This window comes from Peromyscus leucopus, chromosome 8b (assembly GCF_004664715.2).
Source record: "Peromyscus leucopus breed LL Stock chromosome 8b, UCI_PerLeu_2.1, whole genome shotgun sequence".
Taxonomy (NCBI): Eukaryota; Metazoa; Chordata; class Mammalia; order Rodentia; family Cricetidae; genus Peromyscus; species Peromyscus leucopus.
Genome location: NC_051086.1, coordinates 70,634,523 through 70,659,410, shown reverse-complemented (window position 1 = coordinate 70,659,410; position 24,888 = coordinate 70,634,523). Strand labels below are relative to the sequence as shown.

Below are 24,888 nucleotides of genomic sequence, written 5' to 3'. Positions count from 1 at the left end.
AGAATGAAATTAAGAATAAAATAGGCATTGGTGGTGCACGCCTTTAATCCCAACACTCAGGAGGCAAAGGCAGGTGGATCTCTGTGCAGTCTGGTCTACAAAGCAGGTTCCCCCAGGACAGCCAGGACTATTACATAGAGAAACCCTGTCTCAAAAATCTAGAAAGGAGCCCTATGTTCACCCCACAACTGAGCAGAAAACTGAGCCTGTTAGCACATTTGCAATCCCAACATTTGGGAGGTGGAGGATTAGAAATTTAAGGACATCCTTCAGTTACATGATGAAATTGAGGTTAACCTATGCTTACATGAAACTCTATCTCAAAAAATCTTTTTAAAAATTTAAAAATAGGGACTGGAGAGATTGTTCTGTAGGTAAAAGCAGTTAAGAGCATTTATCGCTCTTGCAGAAGACCCAGGTTCAGTTCCCAGCACCTACAAGGTGGTTCACAATTTTCTAGTACTCCAGTTACAGGGAATCTCACTCTCTCTTCTGGCCTCCTTGAGCACCAAGCACGCATGTGATACATACATAAGCAGAAATTCTCACATACATATAAAATAAATTTAAAGAAAAAAATTTAAGTTTCAAAGCAGGTTTGAAAAATTAAGAAACTTTAGAGAATCTAGGTTTGCTTGCATTTTAACAATTAAATCATTAAATTTATAGGATTTTAAATTAACTTTTCCCTATTTTAGTGTTAATTTAAAAAAAGCATATATTTTCACACTGATATAGTTAAACTACTTTATATATTATATACTATATATTAATGAGCAGATACTCCTTTAACAACAAGCATTTCTAATTATATATGGCCACTAGAAATGCTGATATCATACACATATCTCATACACACAATCCTATCACTTCCTGAAATATTAAGTCAGAGATAAAGAATGAGAATTTCTTTTTTTTTTTTTTTTTTTTTTTTTTTTTTGGTTTTGTGGCTGGAGAGATAGCTCAGCAGTTAAAAGCACCTGCTTATCTTGCAGAGACCTGGGTTTGGTTCCCAGCACCCACATGGTGACTCACAATAGCTTATATCTTCACTTCCAAGGGATTCTACCTCTTCTGGCCTCTGAGGCACCAGACATGCACGTGGTGCACATATATACATGCAGGCACTCAGACATACATACCATATAAAATAAATCCTTTATAAAAAGGAATGAGAAATTTAATATAGTAAAATATGTATGGCAGTTAAAAGACTATGAATTTTGAACTCAACAAAATCAGTCTGAAGTTCTAGCACTTTACACTACAATTTGGAATAGTATCTATCACTGCTTGTTTCAACTGACTATAAAGATCATGAGGCAGCTCTGTAAAACTATGTATTATTGTGGGCTGAACTGTATCTCTCATCATCTACAATTTTATATGATGGAGGCCTAAACCTCTAGTCCTCAGCTGTATTTGAGGATGAGTTGATTAAGCTCAAGCGAAGCAACCAGAGTTCTCAGCACACAAACATCAATGAGGACATTACCCACAGGCCAAGGGAAGAGACCTCAGGAAATATGAAACCCACTAGCACTTTGGCCTTGACCTGCCAGAATCTAGAATTATGACAAGATTCATTTCTGTTGTTCAAGATCCCATTCAGTGGGGCTCTATCATGGCAGCTCTAACAAACAAATACAACTTTAAAATTCTCTATGGATGATACTCAACTTACCCAATGGGCCAGGTGCTACAAACTGTCACCAACCTATAGAGCTACTAGAGGTGGCAGAACATTAAGATGTGAAGCCCGGGCTGGAGAGGTGGCTCAGGTTAAGAGCACTGGCTGTCTTCCAAAGGACCTACATTCAATTCCCAGCAACCACATGGCAGTTCACAACTGTCTGTAACCCCAGTCCCAGGGGATCTGGCATCCTCACATAGACATACAAGCAGGCAAAACCCCAATGCACTAAAAAATAAATAAATCTTTAAAAAAAAAAATAAAAAAGCTGAAGCCCAATGGATCAGAGTTAGACCATGTCTTAAGGGAGTGTTGGACCCCTGGTCACTCTCTTCACTCCTGTTACAAGTGACACAAGTTAAACAGGTCTCTTTGTTGTTGTTTTGTTTTGTTTTTTTCAAGACAGGGTTTCTCTGTGTAGCTTTGGAGCCTGTTCTGGATCTCGCTCTGTAGACCAGGCTGGACTCCATCTCACAGAGATCCGCCTGGCTCTGCCTCCCGAGTGCTGGGACTAAAGGCGTGCGCCACCACGGCCTGGCATTAGTTAAACAGGTTTCTTGCACCATGATATACATACTGCCTTGCTATAGCCCCAAAAGCAACAGAGGTACTAGACCATGGTCCAAATCCTCTGGACAGTATGACGACAATAAGCTTTTCTTTCTTTTAGTTTGTCAAAGTAACAGAAAAGAAAGCTAATATAATCCTAGTTAAGACAAACAACAAAGAATTGCAAAAACCTAACAAAACAAATAAAAGAACTCAATAAAATTTTAGGCAAAAGATTTGAAGAGAACGTCAACAAATATGGATGGCAAGTAAGCATAAAAAAGAGATTCTCAACATCATTTGTCACAGGCAAATAGAAGTTACAGCCATGATTAGATACTCTCATGAGAACAACTAAAATTAAGAAGATTTGTTCCATGTGCTAGCAGTATTGCAAAGGAATCCAAACAATACTGGTAGGAACATAAAATAGGCAACTTGAATCAGAAGACCGTCAGCAATTACTTAAAAAATAAAGGGCTGTACTTGGGGCTGATGGCTCAGCAGTTAGTAGCATGTACTATTCTTGCAAAGGACCAGAGTTCAGTTCCCAGGACCCACAAACACCTGTAGCTCCAGTTCCAGAGGGACTCAACCCTTTCAGGCCAATGCGCGCGCGCACGCGCGCACACACACAGATATACTACACACATAATTAAAAACAAAACAAATTTTTTTAAAATTAAAAGTAATTTTAATTAAATAATTAAAAAATAATTTTTGAATATTACTTTAAAAAATTATTTCCAGACATCTACCATTTGATTCAGCCATCTGTATTAAGGGGACATAACAAGAAGATAATATATATCCATGGAAAGACTTGTACAAGAATGTAACAGCCCCAAACAAGCCTTTGTTGATATAATCCACTGAAATGAACATAATCAGTTGAATGGAAAAGCAAATGTGATGTTTATATAAAGTGAACACTAAGCAATAAAAATGAAAGAATTACTGATGCATTCAGTACCATGAATGCAACCCAAAATAATTTTGCTGAAAGAGGTTAAACATAAAATGAGTGTTTAAGAGTCCATTTTTTCATATAATTATAGAAAAATATCAATTTACAACAGAAACCAAATTGGAAGCTACATGGAGACAAGGGTAGATGAACAAAATACAAAGATGTATAAAAATAAATGTGTATGTTCACCATTGTGACAACAGTGATGATTTAAAAATGTACACATTTGTCAAACGTATCAAATCACATACTTTCAACACATGTATTATGGTTAACAGCAGTTGTTTAAAACAAAATGCATAAATTCTCATACACTCAGTACACTGCAGCTGGTCTAAAATGAAGAAGGCTGCCAGTTAGGGATAAACTCTTTGTCGGATAAAACAGTCTCTGGACAATTGTGCAGCGAATGGGACACACTCCTATGATTCTAACACTTGGAAGGCTGAATCAAGGGGATCATAAGAGGAAGACCATTCTGTGCTACATGGCAAGTTCCAGGACAGCATGGGCTAAGTATGTGTCAAGATCCTGTCTCAAACAAAAGAACAAACAAGAATGAGAGTCCTGAGAAGAAAATAAATAAGCATGTAGTAAATCTTACTGGCCAGACTGTCAATCAAATATAAAAGTATTTTCAGACATGCAATAAAGTTAATACTGATTCGCTATCCTGGCAAGCTACTGGAAGTGCAAAAGCAAAGCAAATGCTAACCCAAGAGTCCACCGTAGCCGAGGAAACCAGGAAGGAAAGATTCAACACAGGAAAACACAAGCTTTTCTAGGCCAGTGAGGTGGCTCACTAGTAAAAGTGCTTACCACTATGACCCAAGTTCAACTATCAGAATCAATGGTGGAAGAGCACAGAATCCCAAAAGCTGGTTGTACGCTGACCTGCATTTCTGTGTATACTGGAAAGTTTATGCCAACATTCAAACATACATCACACACAACCTTTAAAACATAAGCATTCCAAAAAATAAATTCAAGACAAGTGAATGTATCAGATTTTTATGAGATGACATGTTTTATTTATTCAATTATGTTTATTAACTGCCCCCAATAAATTTGATAAGGAAAGAATTTTTCGATTTTGTTTACTGTTATATCCCAAACATCTAAAATAGGGCTGGAGAGTCAGCTAAGCAGCTAAAAACTATGTACTGTTCTTGCAGAAGTTCAAAGTAAAGTTCTTAGCACCCACAATGGGTAGCTCACAACCACCTATAAGTACAGCAGGGAATCTGGTGCCCTCTTCTGGGCTCCACAGGCACCTGCACTCACAGGCACATACCCACACACATACATATAATTTAAAATATTTTTTAAATCTAAAATAACACCTATTATCTAAAACACAACAGGTATTTCCTTAATACTAAATTTTAAGGGAAAAATCAATATATTTAGGTAAATGGCAATAAAAGTATTTCCTTAATGCTAAATTTTAAGGGAAAAATCAATATATTTAGGTAAATGGCAATAATCATCTATCTTAAAGCTACCACGTAAATCATATGGAGAAATTTTACCTTTTATAAATTTACAAATGTCTATGGGCTATTCCCAACAAAAAGTAATTCCAGCCAGGCATAATGGTACATACTTTTAATTCACAGCACTCAGGAGGCAGAGGCAGGCAAATCTCTTAGAGTTTAAGGCCAGCTTGGTCTACATAGTAAGTTCCAAGTCTAAAAAAAAAAGTAATCCTATTTTGACACATCATCATAAACCTCACTTAGAAATCTTAAGAATCAGCTAATACCTACTCTATAAAAATCTCCACCGCCACATCTGACAGAAGATTGACCCACATCTGACAGAAGATTGATCTCCACAGTATATAAAGAACTCAAGAAACTAGACATCAAAATACTGAACAATCCAATTAAAAATGGGCTAAACAGAACCTGGAAACAACCTAGATGCCCGTCAACTGAAGAATGGATAAAAAAATGTGGTACATATACACAATGGAGTATTACTCAGCAGAGAAAAACAATGAAAGCATGAAATTTGCAGGCAAATGGATGGAACTAGAATAAAATCATCCTGAGTGAGGTAACCCAAACCCAGAAAGACAGTCATGGTATGTACTCACTCATAAGTAGATCCTAGAAATAAAATAAAGAACAATCAGACTACAACCCATAGAACTATGGAGGCTATATATATATATGTATAGCATGGAGGTCCCTAGGACGACTGTGGCTTATAATAAATTTCGGTTTTACTCAATTACTGAGCAAACCTCAATGAAACATCTCACTATTAAGATAAGAATACATACTCTATCAAGCTGATAATAGAAAAATTAATTTTAAAAAAGAAAAAGAAAAGAAAAAATTTGAAATATTAAACAAACATTTTACTAAAGTTAAAAAAAGGGAGAACTAGGGACTCATCATTCCTCTCCACATTCTATTCTTTCCCTTGTTTTATATAATTAAAATTTTTTTTATCAGTGGATTCTGCTGGAGGATCCAATGTAGATAAGCACTGGAGGGCTCCTGGTGCAAATCTCCCTCCGGAGCGATGGAAGGATCTTTCTACTAGCACATGGAGGAGACCCGATCTTCTGTTGGTGTGGCCCCGGAGTTTGGTTTATGTCTTTCCTCAGGACAATGAGGTTCCTCTTTGGATTCCTGAGCACTGAACGTGCCCTGTGGCTGCTGCTGAAGCCCAACATGACAGAGACCTAATGGGTCTCCATGAAAATATCTACCCTTCTGATGCCAATGGAGATTGAGAACCCAATATGGCCAGCTTTGGCTAGCATTAATGTAAGCCTAGGAACTGTAGCCATGAGATTGGATTCTCCAGAAGAGCTGCCAGCTAAAGTCATGCTGAGATCAAGAAAAATGGGCCTTGGCGGTTCGTGTTCCTGGAGTTGTATCCATGCCAGTGGATGTCCACACTATCCAGAAGAGAATCTGACATTGCTGCTGCCGCTGTTGCTGTCATAACAATGGCGCACACCGCTGCTACTGTTTCTGGGATTACCATTTCATAATTGCTTACTATAGCTAGCACAGTGGAGACCCTGGCAACAAAAGTAGCTACCACAGTTAGTTAATCTTTCATTCTATTGGGCATGATAAATTTAATTCAGTAGTTATATACATCTCGATTGGCTTTGAAAATTATAAACTTATAAACTCAAGTTCCAGTTGCTTTTGGGATACTATCTTACAAGGACTCCAACATACAGTATGGCTCGTTAAGGAAGGGAATGGCTCAGTTGCCTTTAGCTTACTGGCTATGGGTGAGATAGGACCTCTGTTGGTCTTTTCGGTATCGAACACACAGACTGCAAGCTCAGTGCCACTATGAGATCTTTGGGAGCAATTAACCATGCAGCTCACACACGATTGAGCCAGTATGATAATGAATATTCAGAGACGGGTAATGCCTGGGGGGCACTCACCAACCTAAGACAGAGCACCTGTGTGGCCTGGGGAGGCGTCTCCATGACAGGTAAGGTGACCTGCTGACATCCCACGCAACCCAAGTCAGAAGCTCATTTTTTAATAAAAGGGGGACCTGCAAGCCCCTGGCCCCCGTTTTGGGTAACTGTTGCCTTGCTTGCAGACTTTGACCTTGATATTCTCCCAGTGCTAATTCCCTGCCAGATTCCACCCTCCTGAATGCTTAAGGGAAGTTATTTGTCTGTGTATCCTGAATAATGGGCGTTAACAGCTTAGATGCAAGATTGTAAAACATCAGTAGTGAACTTCTGCCCTCCGGGATCCTCCCATTGTGCCGTAAGCCTGTATTTAACCTCCTACCCCCTTCAAGAAATGACATTCAACATTAAAAATATATATATATATATATATATATATATATATATATATATATATATACACACACACATATATATTTATTGAATGAATACTGGGAATGTAATCTATGAATACCACAAATGTGATTAATATCATGAGTGTAAGTAATGAATATCATGAGTGATGAGTGTCATTTAAAAAAAAAAAACCCATTGAAGTAAACAAAGAAAAAAAATGGGCTAAAGAGCTAAATAGAGAATTCACAAAACAAGAATCACAAATGGCTGAAAGACATTTATAGAAATGCTCAACATCCTTAATAATCATCAGAGAAATGCAAATCAAAATGAATCTGAGATACCACCTTACACCTGTCAGAATGGCTATGATCAAAAACACTAATGACAGTCAATGTTGGAGAGGATGTGGAGCCAAGGGAACACTCCTCCACTGTTGGTGGGATTGCAAGCTTGTACAACCATTGTGGAAATCAGTATGGCGGTTTCTCAGAAAATTAGGAATTGAACTACCTCAAGACCCAGCCATACCACTCTCCATACCCAAGGAATGCTGATTCATACCAAGGAATGCTGATTCATACCACAAAGATACTTGCTCAACTATGTTCACAGCAGCACTATTTGTAATAGCCAAAACCTGGAAACAACTTAGATGCCCGTCAACTGAAGAATGGATTAAGAAAATGTGGTACATATACACAATGGAGTACTACTCAGCAGAAAAAAACAATGACAGCATGAAATTTGCAGGCAGATGGATAGAACTAGAAAAAGTCATCCTAAGTGAGGTAACCCAAACCCAGAAGGACAAACATGGTATGTACTCACTCATAAGTGTATTCTAGATATAAAGTAAAGAACAATCAGACCACAACCCATAGAACCATGGAGACTATATATATAGCATGGGGGACCCTAGGACGACTGTGGCTTATAATAAGTTTTGGTCTTACTCAATTACTGAGCAAGCCTCAATGAAACATTTCACTATTACGATAAGAATTTATGCCAGGCGGTGGTGGCGCACACCTTTAATCCCAGCACTCTTGGGAGGCAGAGGCAGGTGGATCTCTTTGAGTTCGAGGCCAGCCTATACTACCAAGTGAGTTCCAGGAAAAGGCGCAAAGCTACACAGAGAAACCCTGTCTCAAAAAAAAAAAAAAAAAAAAAAGAATTTATACTGTATCAAGCTGATAATAGAAAAATTAATTAATTAATTTTAAAAAAGGAAAAAGATTTGAACTATTAAAAAAAAACTCCACTACAGCACGCAGATCTTTTGCTGTCATAGCTTCTATCCCCTCCTCTTCAATTCCCCCAGCAGAAGGCTAGGGGAAAAACATTTGAAGCAGGAGATTTTTAAACCTCAAAGCTTACCACAAATTACACACTTACTCCAGTAAGGCCACACCTTCTAAGCCTTCCCAAAGAGCACCACAGGTGTGGACTAATTCAAATGGCTAAGAATATGGGTAATCTCATTCAAATCACCACACCTTGTGACCAAAGTCTACTGGAAACAAAGGCAGGATTGCCAAAAGTCTGAGGCCATCGTAAGCCACAGTACGAGACCCTACCTCAATCACTCAATAAATGAAAGAATGAAGGCAATAAAAGAATGAATGAAGATAAATGGAATAATAAATAGACACACAGACAGACAAATAGGGATGAAGAAAAGATGAATACGTTATTTTTTGAGATGAAGTCTAGGTACTATGTGCTCTAGGAGGGCCTCAAAAGCTCTATATAGCATAGGCTGGCCTCAAACTCATGTCCTTTTGCCTCAGCCTCCAAAAGATTACAGCTGTGCATCCCATGCCCAGCAAAGACTATTTCATTCTAGTTAATATTTAATGCTCACTCAGCAGCACATAAACAAATGTATTTCATCACCTGATGCTCTACCTCCTGAAGTAAAGATTCCAACAGCTCTGTTTCTTGAGTAAGAGATGTCTTCTGACCTGGTTGAAAGGAGCAAAACAAAAACATTCAGGTTCACTATAGACTTAAGAATGAGATAACTTCCTATGAACATACTCAGTAAAAAGAGATCCACTGCAACTGAGGAAAACTTCATTAGTTACCCCTAATGACTTTCCTAAAGCTTTAAGAAGCTAAATATGGCCAGGCAGTGGTGGCACACGCCTTTAATCCCAGTACTCGGGAGGTAGAGCCAGGCAGATCTCTGTGAGTTCGAGGCCAGCCTGGGCTACCAAGTGAGTTCCAGAAAAAGGTGCAAAGCTACACAGAGAAACCCTGTCTCTAAAAACAAAAAAAGAAGCTGATTATGATTTTGTTTTACTTTCGGAGACAGGGTTTCTCTGTGTAGCTTTGGAGCCTGTCCTAGAACTCACTATGTAGACCAGGCTGGCCTTGAACTCACAGAGATCCACCTGCTTCTACCTCGAAAGTGCTGGGTTTAAAGGTGTGCACCATCACTGCCCAGCAGAATGTACTATTTTTAAAAGGCAGCTTAGAAAAAAAAACATTGGATGTAACCCTATTTTTAGACAAAATTCAATTTAGGACTATAAAATTTATCTAAAAAGTTTACAGGGCTGGGGCTAGAGTTTGGTAGAATGCTTGTCTGGCATGCACAAAGCTCTAAGTTAATGCTCAGCTGGGTATAAACTGGTATGTCTAATTTCAGAAGCACTCAGAAGGTAGAGACAAAAGGATCAAAAATTCAAGGTCATCAGCAGGTACCGCACACCTTTGATCCCAGAACTCAGGAGGCAGACGCAGGTGGATCTCTGTGAGTTTGAGGCCAGCCTGATCTACAGAGTGAGTTCCAGGACAGCCAAGGATACACTAAGAAACCCTGTCTCAAATAAAACAAACAAAAAGAATGAAAGGTCACACTTGGCTATATAGCCAATTTGAGGCCAGCCTGAGTTATTTGAGACACTATCTAAATTTAGTAAATAAGAAAAAAGAAATGGCTGGGCGGTGGTGGTGCACGCCTTTGATCCCAGCACTCGAGAGGCAGAGCCAGGTGGATCTCTGTGAGTTCGAGGCCAGCCTAGTCTCCAAAGCGAGTTCCAGGAAAGGCGCAAAGCTACACAGAGAAACCCTGTCTCGAAAATCCAAAAAAAAAAAAAAGAAAAGAAAGAAAGAAAGAAAAAAGAAATGTACAGTGATAGTCTTGGGTTGAATCTATGGTATCCCAAAACAAATTAAAATAAACATAACAACGAAAATGTGCTTTAAATGGAACATTTTTTTTTCTAGACTTGATGTTCCTTTTGGCAGACACAGTAACAACTTCATTCAGTTACTCTGAAATTTCTCCCCAAAATTTAACTTTGGCTTAAAAGAGGGATGTAGTTAATAAATTAGCAAAATGTTTACATTAAATTACAATAAAAAGTCTGTCTATTAAGAATTAAGGTGACAGTTGTGTTGCGTGATCTGCTGGGGGGCCCCCTGGTGGTAGGATCAGAATCCATCACTGGTACATGAGCAGAGCCCACTACCTATGATGGGACAGCTCCTGTAGCCTTGAAGCCCGGGGAAGGGCTTGGACTTGCCTCTACTGGATGTGCCTCACACTGCCTTCTTGTGGGGGGGAGTGGGGGGTGGGTTGGGAGGGGGAGGCTGTGGGGGCAGGAGGAGGGAAGAGAAGGGATCTTTGATTAGTGTGTAAAATGAATGAAAAACATTTCTTAAGGGAAAAAAAAAAAGAATTAAGGTAGCCAGGCAGTGGTGGAGCACACCTTTGACCCCAGCACTCAGGAGTAGGAGATGGATATCTGTGAATGAGGTCAGCCTGGTCTACAGAGCAAGTCCCAAGACAGCCAGGGCTACACAAAGAAACCCTGTCTCAGGAAAAAAAAAAAAAAAAAAAAGAAAGAAAGAAAGAAAAAAAAAGGCAAAGTCATTCCACAAGCCTAGAGAAAAAAAACTACAAAATACAGTAACTTTTCATGATAAGAAAGTCATTTAAGCCGGGCTTTGTTGGGCACGCCTTTAATCCCAGCACTCAGGAGGCAGAGCCAGGTGGATCTCTATGAGTTCGAGGCCAGCCTGGTCTACAGAGCGAGATCCAGGACAGGCACAAAAAACAACACAAAGAAACCTTGTCTTGAAACCCCAAACCACCCCAGCCAAAAGAAAGTAATTCAAGCTGGGTAGTGGTGACACAAGCCTTTAATCCCAGCACTCAGGAGGCAGAAGCAGGATGATCTCTGAATTCGAGGCTTGCCTGGTCTACAGAGCTAGTTTCAGGACAGCTAAGGCTACACAGAGAAACCCTGGCTAAAAGGATAAAATTCTACTGCACAGGCATTAGACCCGGCAAGGGCAGCAGTGTATGTCTGTACCCAGGGCTGGGGAAGGGGGAAGGGAACAAGGAGATCCTGGGAACTCAGGGATCAGTCAGGACACCCAGAAAAGAGCATCCCAAGCTCAGTGAGAGATATTGCCTCAAAAATATAAGGTGGAGGAGCTGGAGAGAGTGAGTCAGTGGTTAAGAGCATGTACAGCTCTTGGAGAAGACCAAAGTATGGTTCCTACCACCCTTTGTCAGGGCAGCTCACAACTACCAACTCCAACTCTGGGGGTTGGGAGGTGGGGGATCTAATGCCCTCTTCTGGATTCTTTCCTGCACTAGCATGTACACATATACACACATTATTAAAAGTAAAATAAATCTTCTTTTAAAAGTTAATAATAATAATAAAAAAGGGACAGAGGAAGACGTCCAACTTTAACCTTCAACTACATATGCACACACGCATTTTTGTATTTACACACACAAGCATAACCACAAATACACACATACATTACTTAAATTTTAAAAATCTATAGTGCTAACATAATTGATTTTTAGTTAATTAAAGAAGTTAAGCAAACTTACAAACAAAAAGCAAGGCTACATGCAAGAATACATTTGGTTATTATTCTAAATCACATTAAAAGTGAAAAATAAGTAGCTTAATCGCTTTAATATCATTATTTTAAGCAAATAGGAGTAGTAGCGCGTTTAATGCCAGCACTCAGGAGACAGAAGGAAGTGGATCTCTGAGTGTGAAGCCAGCCTGACCTACACAGTGAGTTCCAAATAAGCTAGGACACAGTAAGAGACGTTGTCTCCAAGAAAAAACTGAGGGGTAAACTCTAACTTTCTTTTATCGTGGGGCCATTCAGGCAGTCACAGGGCAACTGTGGAATCAGTTCTCTCCTTCCACCAAGCGGGCCGTGCAAACTGAACTGAGAGGATCAGGCTTGGCAGTCGGAGCCTTTCCTGGCTGAGCCATCTTGTCAGACACCAACAGGAGTCTTTTCTTTTTTGGGGGATGTGGGGTGACAACATGGGTTTTTCGGTGTGTAGTCCCAGCTATCCTGGAACTCAGAGATCTGCCTGGCTCTGCCTCCCGAGTGCTGGAATCAAAGGCATGTGCTATCACTGCCTGGCAGGAATCTTTTTTTAGTGTATGTGTGTGTGTGTGTGTGTGTGTGTGTGTGTGTGTGTGTGTGTGTGTGATGTGAGTGTGAATGTGGGTGTTTGTTCAGAGGACAACTATGGATGCAGAGTTGATTCTCCCCGTCTACTTCTATATGGATTCATGGGCTTGAACTCAGGTCAGCAGTCTCACTTAGCAAGCACTTTATGCAGAGCCATCCTCCCAGCTGATCTGACTTTATGAGAAGGCTTTTCATGGTGTAGCCCAGAGGGATCCTCATGAACCTCCTGCCTTAGTCACTTGAGAGCTAGGACTGTAGGTGTGTGTCAACATATCTAAGACTCATTTTCAAGTCTTACTGAGTGTGGTAACCCACACCAGTGATCACACTTGGAAGCTAAGGCAAAGGATCACCAAAGTTGAGGCTAACCTGAGCTACACAGTGAATATGAGGCCAGCCTGGACCACTCAGTGAGACCCTGTATCAAAACCCCAAGACAAACTAACAAAATATAAAATAAAATCTCCAGTTTAAACTCCAGCCCTCTGTGTAGTCTATTAACGGTAAAGGAGTCTCAAAAGAATGTTTTTTGTTTTTAAGGCAGGGTTTTATATACCCTAGTCGAGCCTTGAACTCACTATGTAGGGAAAGCACATGACCTCAAACTCCTGATCTTCCTGCTTCCAATTCCCAACTTTAAGATTACAGGGGACTGGAGAGATGGCTCAGGGGTTAAGAGCACTGACTGCTCTTCCAGAGGTCCTGAGTTCAATTCCCAGCAACCACATGATGGTTCACAACCACCTGAAATGATGCCTTCTTCTGGCCTAAGGGACACATGCAAGCAGAACACTGTATGCCTATAAATAAATAAGAAAAATAAAAATAGAAAAAAAAAAAAAAAAAAAAAAACAATTATTGCTAGGCGGTGGTGGCACACGCCTTTAATCCCAGCACTCGAGAGGCAGAGCCAGGCAGATCTCTGTGAGTTCGAGGCCAGCCTGGGCTACCAAATGAGTTCCAGGAAAGGCGCAAAGCTACACAGAGAAACCCTGTCTTGAAGAACCAAAAAAAAAAAAAAAAAAGAAGAAGATGATGATGATTACAGGCATGCGTCACCTCTCCCATCTCCAAATATATCTAGAAGCCTAAAAAAAGTAGGACCATTCATACACATGACTGACTGCAGCTGGGGACCTAAGAAAATCTGATTTTCTCTTGCATGAACATTTATCTAAGTGATACTGAAAAGCAATGGCTGCAGATTTCTTCTAATTGCTCCACTGAGTGAATGAAGAGTATCGTTTAATCATACACACACACATATATTTGAGACAGGGTTTCTCTGTGTAACAGCGCTGGCTGTCCTAGAACTCACTTTGTAGACCAGGGTTGCCTCAAACTCAGAAATCCGCCTGCCTTTGCTTACCCAGCACTGGGATTAAAGGTGTGAGCCACCATGCCCAGCCTAAAGAGTGTATGTTAAAACTATCACATTAAAAATAAAAAAAAAATTTAAAAAGAAACCCTGAAGTCAGATTGTATAGATTAATAGTATGAAAACATCCATGAACTAATATATGAATACCCAAACTGAAAGATATAGTCAAAATCTTAGAAAGAACACAAAGTACAAAATATTGTTCATACTTTATTAAAGATTTTATATATATTGGGCTATAATGAAAATTATAAAGCAAGTTTTGTATTAGTAAAACACTGCATAAATTAAGATTATAGCTTAAGCCAGTTCTAGGCCAGATTGGTTGAGGCTACACAGTGAGACCCTATCTTTAAAAAAATCAATGAGGCGCTGGAGAGATGATTCAGAAGTTAAGAGGACTGGCTGCCCTTCCAGAGGTTCTGAGTTCAATTCCCAGCAACCACATGGTGGCTCACAACCATCTGTAATGAGATCTGGTGCTCTCTCCTGGCCTGCAGGCAAACATGCAGACAGAACACTATATATAATAAAGAAATCCTTTCAAAAAATGAACAAAAAAAAAAAAAACAAAAAACAAAAACAAACAAAAAAAAAAAAACCAACGAAGAAGAATGAGGAAACCTTTAAGAAACCCAAAGAATAAGCAATGTGATTAAATATAATTTAGATTTAAGGTAAGACTTTAAATCTAAAATCAAACACCTAGAATTTAAAACTCTCAGAAAAAGCTGAGACAATGGCTCATATTCACAAACATCAGTGTTTTACTTTTTTTGTTTTGTTTTTTTTGAGACAGGGTTTCTCTGTGTATCCCTGGCTGTCCTAGAACTTGTTCTGTAGCCCAGGCTGGCCTCCAACTCAGAGATTCACCTGCTTCTACCTCCCAAGCGCTGGGATTAAAGGTGTGTGCCACCAAGCCCGGCCTAGTATTTCACTTCCAATGAAGACAGAATGAAAGGAAAAGGGACAGTGATAGCAAATTGTTCTCTTAGTTGTGGGAGTCAAAAAAAAAAAAACTACCTACTAATGAGTTCACAGACTATTTAGGATTTTCATATAAAAGGTGTGAAAAAGTTTTCTCTTTGATCATTTCTCAACAGAAGTCAGACTTGTAGTCCAGATTATATAACATGGAGTTGCCTAAAATCCTAAGATTCCTACCTAGTCATAACAACTCATCAATTGACTCCTCAAAGACGGACACACGAACAAGGTCGGGTACCATGTCCTCCAGCAGACTGAACACACTCACCCATGAGTGTTATGAGCTTGTTTTTCAGCTGTGTGTCTAGTCGTGCGATCATCATCTCCACCGCATTCCGAATTTCCCGAACACGCTCATCCTTTGCATTTCTTACAGCTTCTACATTTCTTTCCTAGAAGATAAACAAGAACATAATGCAATCACTGTGATTACTCTTAAGATCAGTTAATTACCTCTTTAAAATTCATAACCAAAATTTTAATTGTTTGTACTGTATAGGTAAAACTGCTTTTAAAAAAAAAAAATCCTGTAAGTTTGGGGTCAGCAAGTTGACTTGGGAGATAAAGATGTCTGCCACCCAGTCTGACAACCTGAGCTCAATCCCTGGCATCTACGTGGTGGAGAAAGACCCAATTCCTTCAAGTTGTCCTCTGACTTCCAAACCTAGGCCATATAAAGGTGTACATACACACATACATACACAGTCAATGTTAAAAAAAGAAGTTGTCAATTCAACTAAATCCATTTTAAAGATTATTAAAAACAAACAATTAGGGCCTGGTGAAGTGGCTCAGTAGGGAAAGGTGCCTACCACAAAGCCTGATGACCCAAGTTCAAACTCAAAGACCCGTATGGTAGGAGAGAACCAACTCCTGCAAGTTGTCCTCTGGCCTTCACTTGCATGCACTCACACACCTACCTATATGTGCAAACAAACACACAAATAAATGTAATAAAGCTCTCAAAATAAAGAGTATAATTAAGTTTCTTATAATTTAACAAATATAGTAATAAAGAGGTCTTTACTGTAGGTGCAGTTTTCCTGTGTGTGTCCCAGCAGTGGCTCCCAAATAACCACAACTGCCTGGGTGTGCTGGCACATACCTATTATCTCGGTACACGAGAGGTCGAGGCAGAAAGACCAGGAGTTCAAGGCTAGCTTCAACTACAGATCTGAGACCATCTTGGGCTGCATGAAACCCTGTCTCAAAACAGACAAACAAAATTTAGGTAACAAAACTAGTCCCAATCACATTCAGATAAGAAACTACTTTATAAAAACAAAGGGTCTAAGAGATGGCTTGGCAGGAAAAGGCACTGCCCACCAAGCCTAACAACCTGAGTTAAATCCCCATGAGCCATACAGGGGAGAGAGCTGGTATCTGCAAGTTGTCCTTTGACCTCCACAAGAATGTCAGGATACATGACTACATACTCACATACACTAACACACACATTTAAACAAAACTGACCAGTACATATCCTATAACAGAAAAGATTTGGTTTTGTTTGGGTTTTTTAAGAGTCTCATGCATTCCAGGCTAGACTAGAACTTGACATATAGTTGAAGACCCTGAACTGGTTCTTTGGCCTCCATCTACCCTCTTCAGTGCTGGGATTACAGGTACATGTCTTCATGCCCAACAAAAGATGCTTTAAATCCAATGTTTTCTCTAGTTCATAAAGATTGTTTTCAGAATATGTACAAAAAGATAGTTGTTTTTCTAAGATTGCAAAATGTATGCAATAGATTTCAAGTCAGTGTACCACAAAAAAAAAATAAAAAATATCATGTCTATACATGCTATTATTATATATAAGTACAACTCTCAACCTAGAATAGCCTCCTAATGCTGCCAAGAGAAATTAATGACAGACAAGGCTATAAAAATCAATTCAGCGAGTGCTGGGCAATGGTAGCACTCACCTTTAATCCCAGCACTAGGGAGGCAGAGCCAGGCGGATCTCTGTGAGTTCAAGGCCAGCCTAGTCTACAGAGCAAGCTCCAGGACAGGCACCAAAACTACACAGAGAAAAAAAAAACAAAAACCAAAAACAACAACAAAAAAAACCCAAACAAACAAAAAATCAATTCAGCTAGCTTGTTTTTCAAAAGGACTTTGTAGCATGCATGCAATTCAGTAATGCTATTTTATATTGAAAACATGCTACAAATAATGATTTCATTCTTGATTCCCAAAGGATAAAGAATACTTGCTGGTTGGTTAGTAATGATATACAAAGAAACCCATTCTGGCAACTTTAAACAGAATATATTCCAAAAGGATATTTGGTACTTGTTTGAAATTTATCACATTTTTCCAAAGAAAAATTATAAATAACAAATAACTTACTAAAACTGACCCAGATAACATTTTTTCAGTTTTTATTTATATATGAGTTTGTGTCTATCTGGGTATATGCCACATGCTGAGAGTGCCAGTAGAGGCCAGAAGCTGGAGTTACAGGCAGTTATGAACTGAACTCCAGTCCCCTGAAAGAGCATCAAGCAACCTGAGCCATCTCCCCATCCCAACATAGTGCATCTCCAAAGCCATTTTCCCAACCCTACATATTACATCTTCATAGTATTAAATAATAACTCTTTCAACTCTGTGGAGCCTAATTCAACACACAAAAGAGTTCATTCAGGAGCTAGAGAGATGGCTCAGTGGTTAAGAGCAGTTACTGCAATTGCAAAGGATCCAGTTCTGGTTCCCAGCACCCACATGGTGGCTCACAACCACCTAGTTCCAAGAAATCTGAAGCCTACTTCTGAACCCAAGGACACCAGGCATGCACATAGTTCACACATATACAAGAAAGCAAAACATTCATACACATGAAACAAAAAATAAATCTGAAAGAAAAAAGAGAGTTCCTTCACTGGTAGCAGAAACCCTCCCAAAAGCTGAGGATCTAAAACCTGAATGATTACAAAAGTCAACACTGGGGCTGGGGCGGTGGCTCAGTTGTTAGTAAGATGCTTTTACATGAGCATGTGAACCTAAGTCTGACCTCAGCATCCACACTGCTGTTGAGGGCAGAAACAGGGTCTCTAATGTCTGCTGACCCACCAGCATAGCCAAATTGTTGACCTCCAATTCCTACTGAGAGACCCCATCTCAAAATACAAGGTGGATTGGCTCCTGAGGAATGACACCTGAGGATGACTTCAGGCTTTGCATGCACCACTACCCCAACAAAAACACACAGTGTCAATAATAACACTACTTAGATGTAAATTTACTCTGTAACAAGTAGACTTTTTTAATTCACTACTGATTCTCTATCTATAAAAAACAATTCTTGGGAAATGGCTCAGTGTCTTAAAGGAGTTGCTATACAATACTGACGACCTAAGTTCATTCCTCAGAATCCCCAAAGTTGTCCTCAACCTCCATATACGTACCATAGCAAAAGTACGCCCACACAATCACACACTCACACACACACAAAGAAATACATTTGTTCTGAAAGAAAGAGAGGGGGGAGGGAGGAAGGGAGGAAGGGAGGAAGGAAGGGAGGGAGGGAGGGAGGGAGGGAGGGAGGGAGGGAGGGAGGGAGGGAGGGAGGGAGGAAGGAAGGAAGGAAGGAAGGAAGGAAGGAAGGAAGGAAGGAAGGAAGGAAGGGGCAATTCTACAGCTTTAACTGATCCCTATATGCCATAGCTCTGGGTGCAATTCCTCTACTGTTTGAAGCTGACTGAGACTTGAGGTTTATCACCCCATCAAATCTTTAAACTTTGAAAATCTTGATTTGAACATAGAAGTTATATAAGAATATACACCACAGAATCAAAAAAGGTTATCAATCTCATGTAAAAGTAATCATGCCGGGCGTGGTGGCGCACGCCTTTAATCCCAGCACTCGGGAGGCAGAGCCAGGTGGATCTCTGTGAGTTCGAGACCAGCCTGGACTACCAAGTGAGCTCCAGGAAAGGCGCAAAGCTACACAGAGAAACCCTGTCTCGAAAAAACCAAAAAAAAAAAAAAAAAAAAAAAAAAAAGTAATCTTACCACTTCTTGAACTAAGCTGATCAGTTCCATAAGACGTCGACGAAGTTTGGCTACCTCTTCATTCACTTTAGTGACATGCTGTTCATAAATTTCTGCCAAAGGTTTAAACATGTGTCCACCATGCTACAGAAATCAATATGAGTAGTGTGAGGAAGTTTCATACACTGCAATTACATTTTCATTCCTCTTTAATATTCTATGGACAATGATAAACTGGTAAATTATTTTCAAATGAATTTCATCTTTTAATATCACCTTTATTTTCTTAAAATAAGCCAGTGCTTGCAAAAAATTATCTAGAAAACGTAGCAATGCCATCAAGAATCTAAATACTAGACATTAAGAAAATAACGGAGCTAGCCATGGTAAAACATATCTTTAATCCCACCACGTGGGAGGCAGAGACAGATTAATCTCTGAGTTAAAGGCTGGTCTGGTCTACATAGAAAATTCTAGGACAGCCCACAGAGAAACCTTGACAGAGTTATCTTGTTTAGCAAAAGCATCCCACCATGGTCTCCACACACACACACACAAAAAAAAATGTGGATTTCTTTTTTAATTTAGATTTTATTTTATATGCATGAATGTTTTGCCTGGATGTATGTATGTATACCACATGTATGCCTGGTGCCCCAGAGAGATTAGAAGATTTTGGATACCCTGGAACTGGAATTACAGATGATTATATGGATTGAGTTATGGATGCTTATAAGTCATCAGGTGGGGCTAGGAATTGAATTCACGTCCTCTGTAACAGCAACAAGTGCTCTAAACTGCTGAACCAACTCTCCAACTATATGATGTAGAATTTTTTTTTTTCTTGAGACAGGGTTTCTCTGTGTAGCCCTGGCTGTCCTGGAACTCACTCTGTAGACCAGGCTGGCCTCAAACTCAGAGATCGCCTGCCTCTGCCTCTTGAGTGCTGGGATTAAAGGTGTGTGCCACCACAACTGGCTGATGTGGATATTTTTCCACCACCCCACCTGATGTGGATGTTTTTAAATGCTGATTCTGAGAGTGTCTCTTGAGCTTCTTATAAAACTTGCTTCAACATCAAATTGTGGAAACTTAAATTTTTTCCAGTCAGTACATTAGAATTCAAACTCAGACAAAGCTCTCTGGACTGAGCACTACTCAAACAGCTCAGCCTGCCATGCTCTCTGTCAATACACTGCCCATAGCCACACAAAATGATCAGTCTTATAGTTAACCTGAGACTTAGGCAATTACTGATGTAGATAAACTTTTATTTCTCCCACTAAGAATCTATTATTTTAGTCTAGGGTTAGAGCCCATTGATAGAACACCTTTACTAGCATATGGGAGGCTCTGAATCTCCAGCACTGACAAAAACAAAAACTCTTATTGTGTTTAATCTCAACCTATTCATGTTGTTATACTGAACATAAATGATTTAATTGGCTATTAAGTAATGGAACACAGCTGTTAAGCAACTTCTAGGAGGCTACTATGAATGCTTCAGACTTGATAAAGGTAAGTTGGCTTAAAAACCTTTTAGCTAGGGCTGGAGAGATAGCTCAGAGGTTACGAGCACTGGCTATTCTTCCAGCGGTCCCAAGTTCAATTCCCAGCAAACATATGGTAGCTTATACCCATCTATAATAAGATCCGGTGCCCTCTTCTGGCATGCAGACAGAAACACTGAACACATAATAAATAAATCTTAAAAAAAAAAAATGTTTTAGCCAGACACACTACACGCCTATAACCCCAGCACTAGGGAAGCTGAAGCAGAAGGACTTGAAGTTTAAGGCCAACCTGGCCTACATAGTGAGATCCTGTCTCAAAAAAACCAAACATCTTTTAAGCCAAGCAAGGGATTGCATGCTTGTAGTCCCACCTCTGTCTGGATGGAGGTTAAGGTGGGGGTAGGCAACAACCCTGGGAATAGTGAGGGCCTCTGAACAAGATTAGAAAGACAAACTAAATAATACTTCATTACTTCAGAAGCGTCTAAAGTCTGGAGATCAACTGACCAGTACTCAAATCAGAGACACTGGTCCTGGGCTGAGGATGTAACTTACTGGTATGGCACTGGCCCAGCAAGCATAAGGCCCTGGGTTCAATCACCAACACCACAAAAAAAGTAAGGAGAAAAGAAGAAAGGAGGAAAAATAAAAGTTAAATGTGAATATATATTTTATATACATTAAGCTATGAAAGCAGTATCTATCCTATATCAACACTCCTGACCAAAGAGGCTCTTCTGGAACAGCAGGAGGTGCAACACTTCTAAAATGCTTAAAACAGGTACATTTTTCATCAAAGTAAAATGATACTTTATTCCATCTAAATCAACTAATGCTATCAATGCCTTCTAGTATCTAAACCAAAGAGAACATGCTGAGTTTGTTCTGCTCACCATTCCTCCCCAAAGTGCACACTGATGGCAGATACACTTCTTACAAGTCCAGCAAAATACACTAAGTTTCTCATGGTGATTTTCACATCTATACAATATGAAAAGAAAAGGTAGTTATAAATTAAAACTGAAATATAATTTCCAATATAATTGTAAGCTAAGGCAAACAGATCACTCAATTTGAAATGGTTATAGCATCATAAAAAAGGTAAAAGGTATTCAACAGCTTCTAAGAATTAGGCTAAATAATTACACATGGACAAAAATGTTAAAGTACTTTTTTCATTAATCTAAACTTTAAACAAGCAAATGACAGATTCCTTTCTAAATAAACTACATTCCCCACTTCCTGTCATCACTATATACAATAAATGCTATCCCATTACTGCCTAATACAAAGACTAACCTTCGGACAAGAGCACATGTATGTATATGCACGAGTACTTTCCTGCAACTGGCCAATAATAATAAACAAGAGATATCAACTGCACAATGTCAATACTAGGTCACCATTATAAATGAACAATTCAATTAAAACTTTCTCTTAATACAGATGTTCACATATAAAACAATGAAGTTCAATTCTGCTACAGACTTAACTGTGCTCTCTCCAAAATTCTTATGTTGAAGCCATAACCTCCAAAGGGACTCAAAAAGAAGGCAGCCAGTTACAAGTCAAGGATAGAAGCTTCACCAGAAACCAACCCTTCATCAAACATCTTGATCTTGGATTTCCTGCCTCTAAAACTACAGAAGGGAAAAACATTCCCACTGTTTAAACCACACAGTCACCTACCGTATCAATACAGAGTCTTCCCTTACATGGCATATTACATAACACCAAAATCTTGGTATGGTGGCACACATCTGAAATACATTTGGGAAGCTAAGGCTCAAAATTACAACAAAACAGAAGATTGCCAGATTAGGAAACTGTAGGACATTTATTCCTTTTATGAGAGACACTAATAAAAAATGTAAAAGCCCAACCAAAAAAAAAAACCTTTTCCAAATAGTGACATCTCATCATTCTACAGAGGTCACTGATGAAATGTGTTATTATATTTAATCACTTTTTGGTATGACCACCACAATGCTAAAAGTAACAGCCTTAAGAGTCCAGTTTAGCAAGCCAGGCACGGTGGCGCATGCCTTTAATCCCAGCACTTGGGTGTAGAGCAGGCAGAGCTCTGAGTTCTGAGTTTCTCTACATAGAGAAACTGTCTCGAAAAAACAAAAAGAAGGGGGGAAAGCGCAGTTTAGCTAGAACAGTAGTAGAAATAACACCCAGTCTTATTTAATTAAGGACTAGCGAGGCATCAACTGAGCACAGTGGCACAAACCTGTAATCTCTCCCCAGGAGACTGAAGCAGAGGAAGGCTAATTACAAAAGGAAACTACAAAGTTAGTTTAAGGTCACTCTGGGATACACAGCAAAAGCCTGCAGTGGAAAAGAAAAAAAAAAAAAAAAAAACCCAAACAAACAAAGAAAGAAAAGAGAGCCAAACAAATAAGAACAACCCAATTTAGCTACCTCTCATTTCTGTGGGTCATACCTTTTCTTCTTTTTAAAAAATGACTCATTTTTTATTACTTTAAATTACGTATACATGTATCTGTTTGTGGGTATATTCATTTAAATGCAGGTGCTCATGGAAGACAGAAGCATTGGATCCCCCTGGAGCTGGAGTTACAGGGAGTTATGAGCCACATGACGTGGGTGATAGGAATCCAATTTAGGTCCTCTGCAAAAGCAGTATGCACTCTTCACCACTGGGCCATTTCTCTAGCCCCATGGTCCTAGCTCTATAAAATAGTAATAATAATAATAATAATAATAATAATAATAATAATAATGTTAAACTTAGTATTTTAACATGCTGTGTATAAATAGTTACTTTAAATTTGACATTCCTGGAATCTCTAACTTTCCACTTTTGATCTGTTCCTAATAACCCTATAGATATGACCAATATTTGTAAACATGTAGTATAAAACGACTCATTCTTTTCTATCCAAAATTTGCTCCCATTGTACTTTCTAACAAGACTGTACCATTGTATTATTGCTGTGTTCCTGTCAATCAGTTAAACAGAATTAACCTATTCATTTGCCTTTGTATCTGCTAATCTAGCACAGTACTTTTGTGTGCCTCTGTGGGTGAGAGGTCATGAAATAGATGTTAAATAAACAACATAGAAAGAAAAACTTTAGATATTGAGCCACAAATGAAAGAATTTAAAAGGTTAACTAATATTAACTTTCTCACTTATAGAAAAAAGAGAACACTATCAATATAGTGTCATTAGACCTTGAAGTCAGTATTTTCACATACATGTGGCCCTAGGTTCAATCCCCAGGACCCAATACATACACAGACATTCTTGAGCAAGTACATACCAAGCCAATTATAGAAGTGTATGCATACGGATACATAAAGTGTCATTAAAACAGCTCATGGCATAACCTATTAACTCCTGAACCAAAGGACCGAGCACATACTTGTCCTTCTCGTTCTCTTCGTGCTTGGTGAGACTGCACAGTTGGAGAGTATCAAGCTGCTGTGTCACCTCCTCTGCCCAGCGACAATTCACTAGTTCCCGGAGCTGGAGTGGAGCACTGAAAAGAAAATCCATTCATGTATATGTTTCAGCACAGACATCCAAGATTTTTCTAAAGTAAGTATTCCTCAAAAGAAAGCACACTATTAAAACAATAATAAAAGTCAGGTCTGAAAAAGCACATCTGTAATCTTATCACTAAGGCTACAGAACTGAAGAGTAAAAGGCCAGTTTGGGTGAAATAATGAGTTCCAGGCTAGCCTGGGCTATGCAGTGAGGCATTCTGTCAAAAGAGCAAAGAGGCAATGAAAAATATGCTTTGTAACTTATTTTATCACATTCATACATATCACACACACACACACACACACACACACACACACACACACACACGACAAATGCACTATCCAAACAATAACAATGATAATTTAGATGATAAATTTTTAATTTCTTAGCCTAAATTGGACTGTACAAAATGATAGCCATGGGCCTGGAGTACACAGTTCAGTGGCAGCATAATATGGTATTAGTATGAGTTAATTCCTGGGTTCAAGTCATAGACCATCAAAACAATGATAAATGAATGGCAATCACTGGCCAAATATGGCTATTTCATTTTTAAAAAATGGTAACACATGCCTATAACCCCAGCACTCAGGAATCTGAGACTAGAGGATGAGTTCAAAGCCCACCTGGGCTACATAGCAAAACAGTCTCAATAAACAAATAAATAAAATGTCACTAGTCACATTAGACACAATTGAAATGTTCCATAGCACATGCAGCTGGTGGCCACATTAGACTGTATGTAGCAGAGTACAATCACTACAGCAAGTTCTCATTTACAGTGATGCTCTTCTCATAAACTAATATGAAAAAGCAAACAGAAGAGTAAAAGCTGGCACGGTTGCCTAAATAACAAGAAATAGAAACAAGCTAAACATTTCTCAATATAAACATAATCTTAAAAAGAGAGTTATCAAACAGATGCTTAAATGACTTACACACACACACCATCAGTGAAATATTCCCAATGATTTTAGGAGGGGGGAAAAGCAAATTATAAA

General features: G+C 39.1%; 1 protein-coding gene across 7 annotated transcripts in view; it reads right to left on the bottom strand.

Moving 5' to 3' along the window:
- Trim37 (tripartite motif containing 37) overlaps nt 1-24,888 on the bottom strand; it is a 137,236-nt gene that overhangs the window by 96,308 nt on the left and 16,040 nt on the right. For 5 of the 7 annotated variants that reach the window (XM_037201538.1, XM_037201540.1, XM_028878262.2 and 2 more), the window contains exons 4-8: nt 23,763-23,879; nt 21,261-21,348; nt 18,875-18,997; nt 15,123-15,246; nt 8,914-8,981 (exon numbers count right to left, since the gene is read on the bottom strand). In XM_037201538.1, coding sequence (XP_037057433.1) covers nt 8,914-8,981; nt 15,123-15,246; nt 18,875-18,997; nt 21,261-21,348; nt 23,763-23,879 — 520 coding nt within the window. Of the gene's footprint in view, nt 1-8,913; nt 8,982-15,122; nt 15,247-15,959; nt 16,051-18,874; nt 18,998-21,260; nt 21,349-22,056; nt 22,125-23,762; nt 23,880-24,888 lie in introns of those variants that run through there. The other 2 variants (XM_037201539.1, XM_037201541.1) reach the window with 2 other exon arrangements.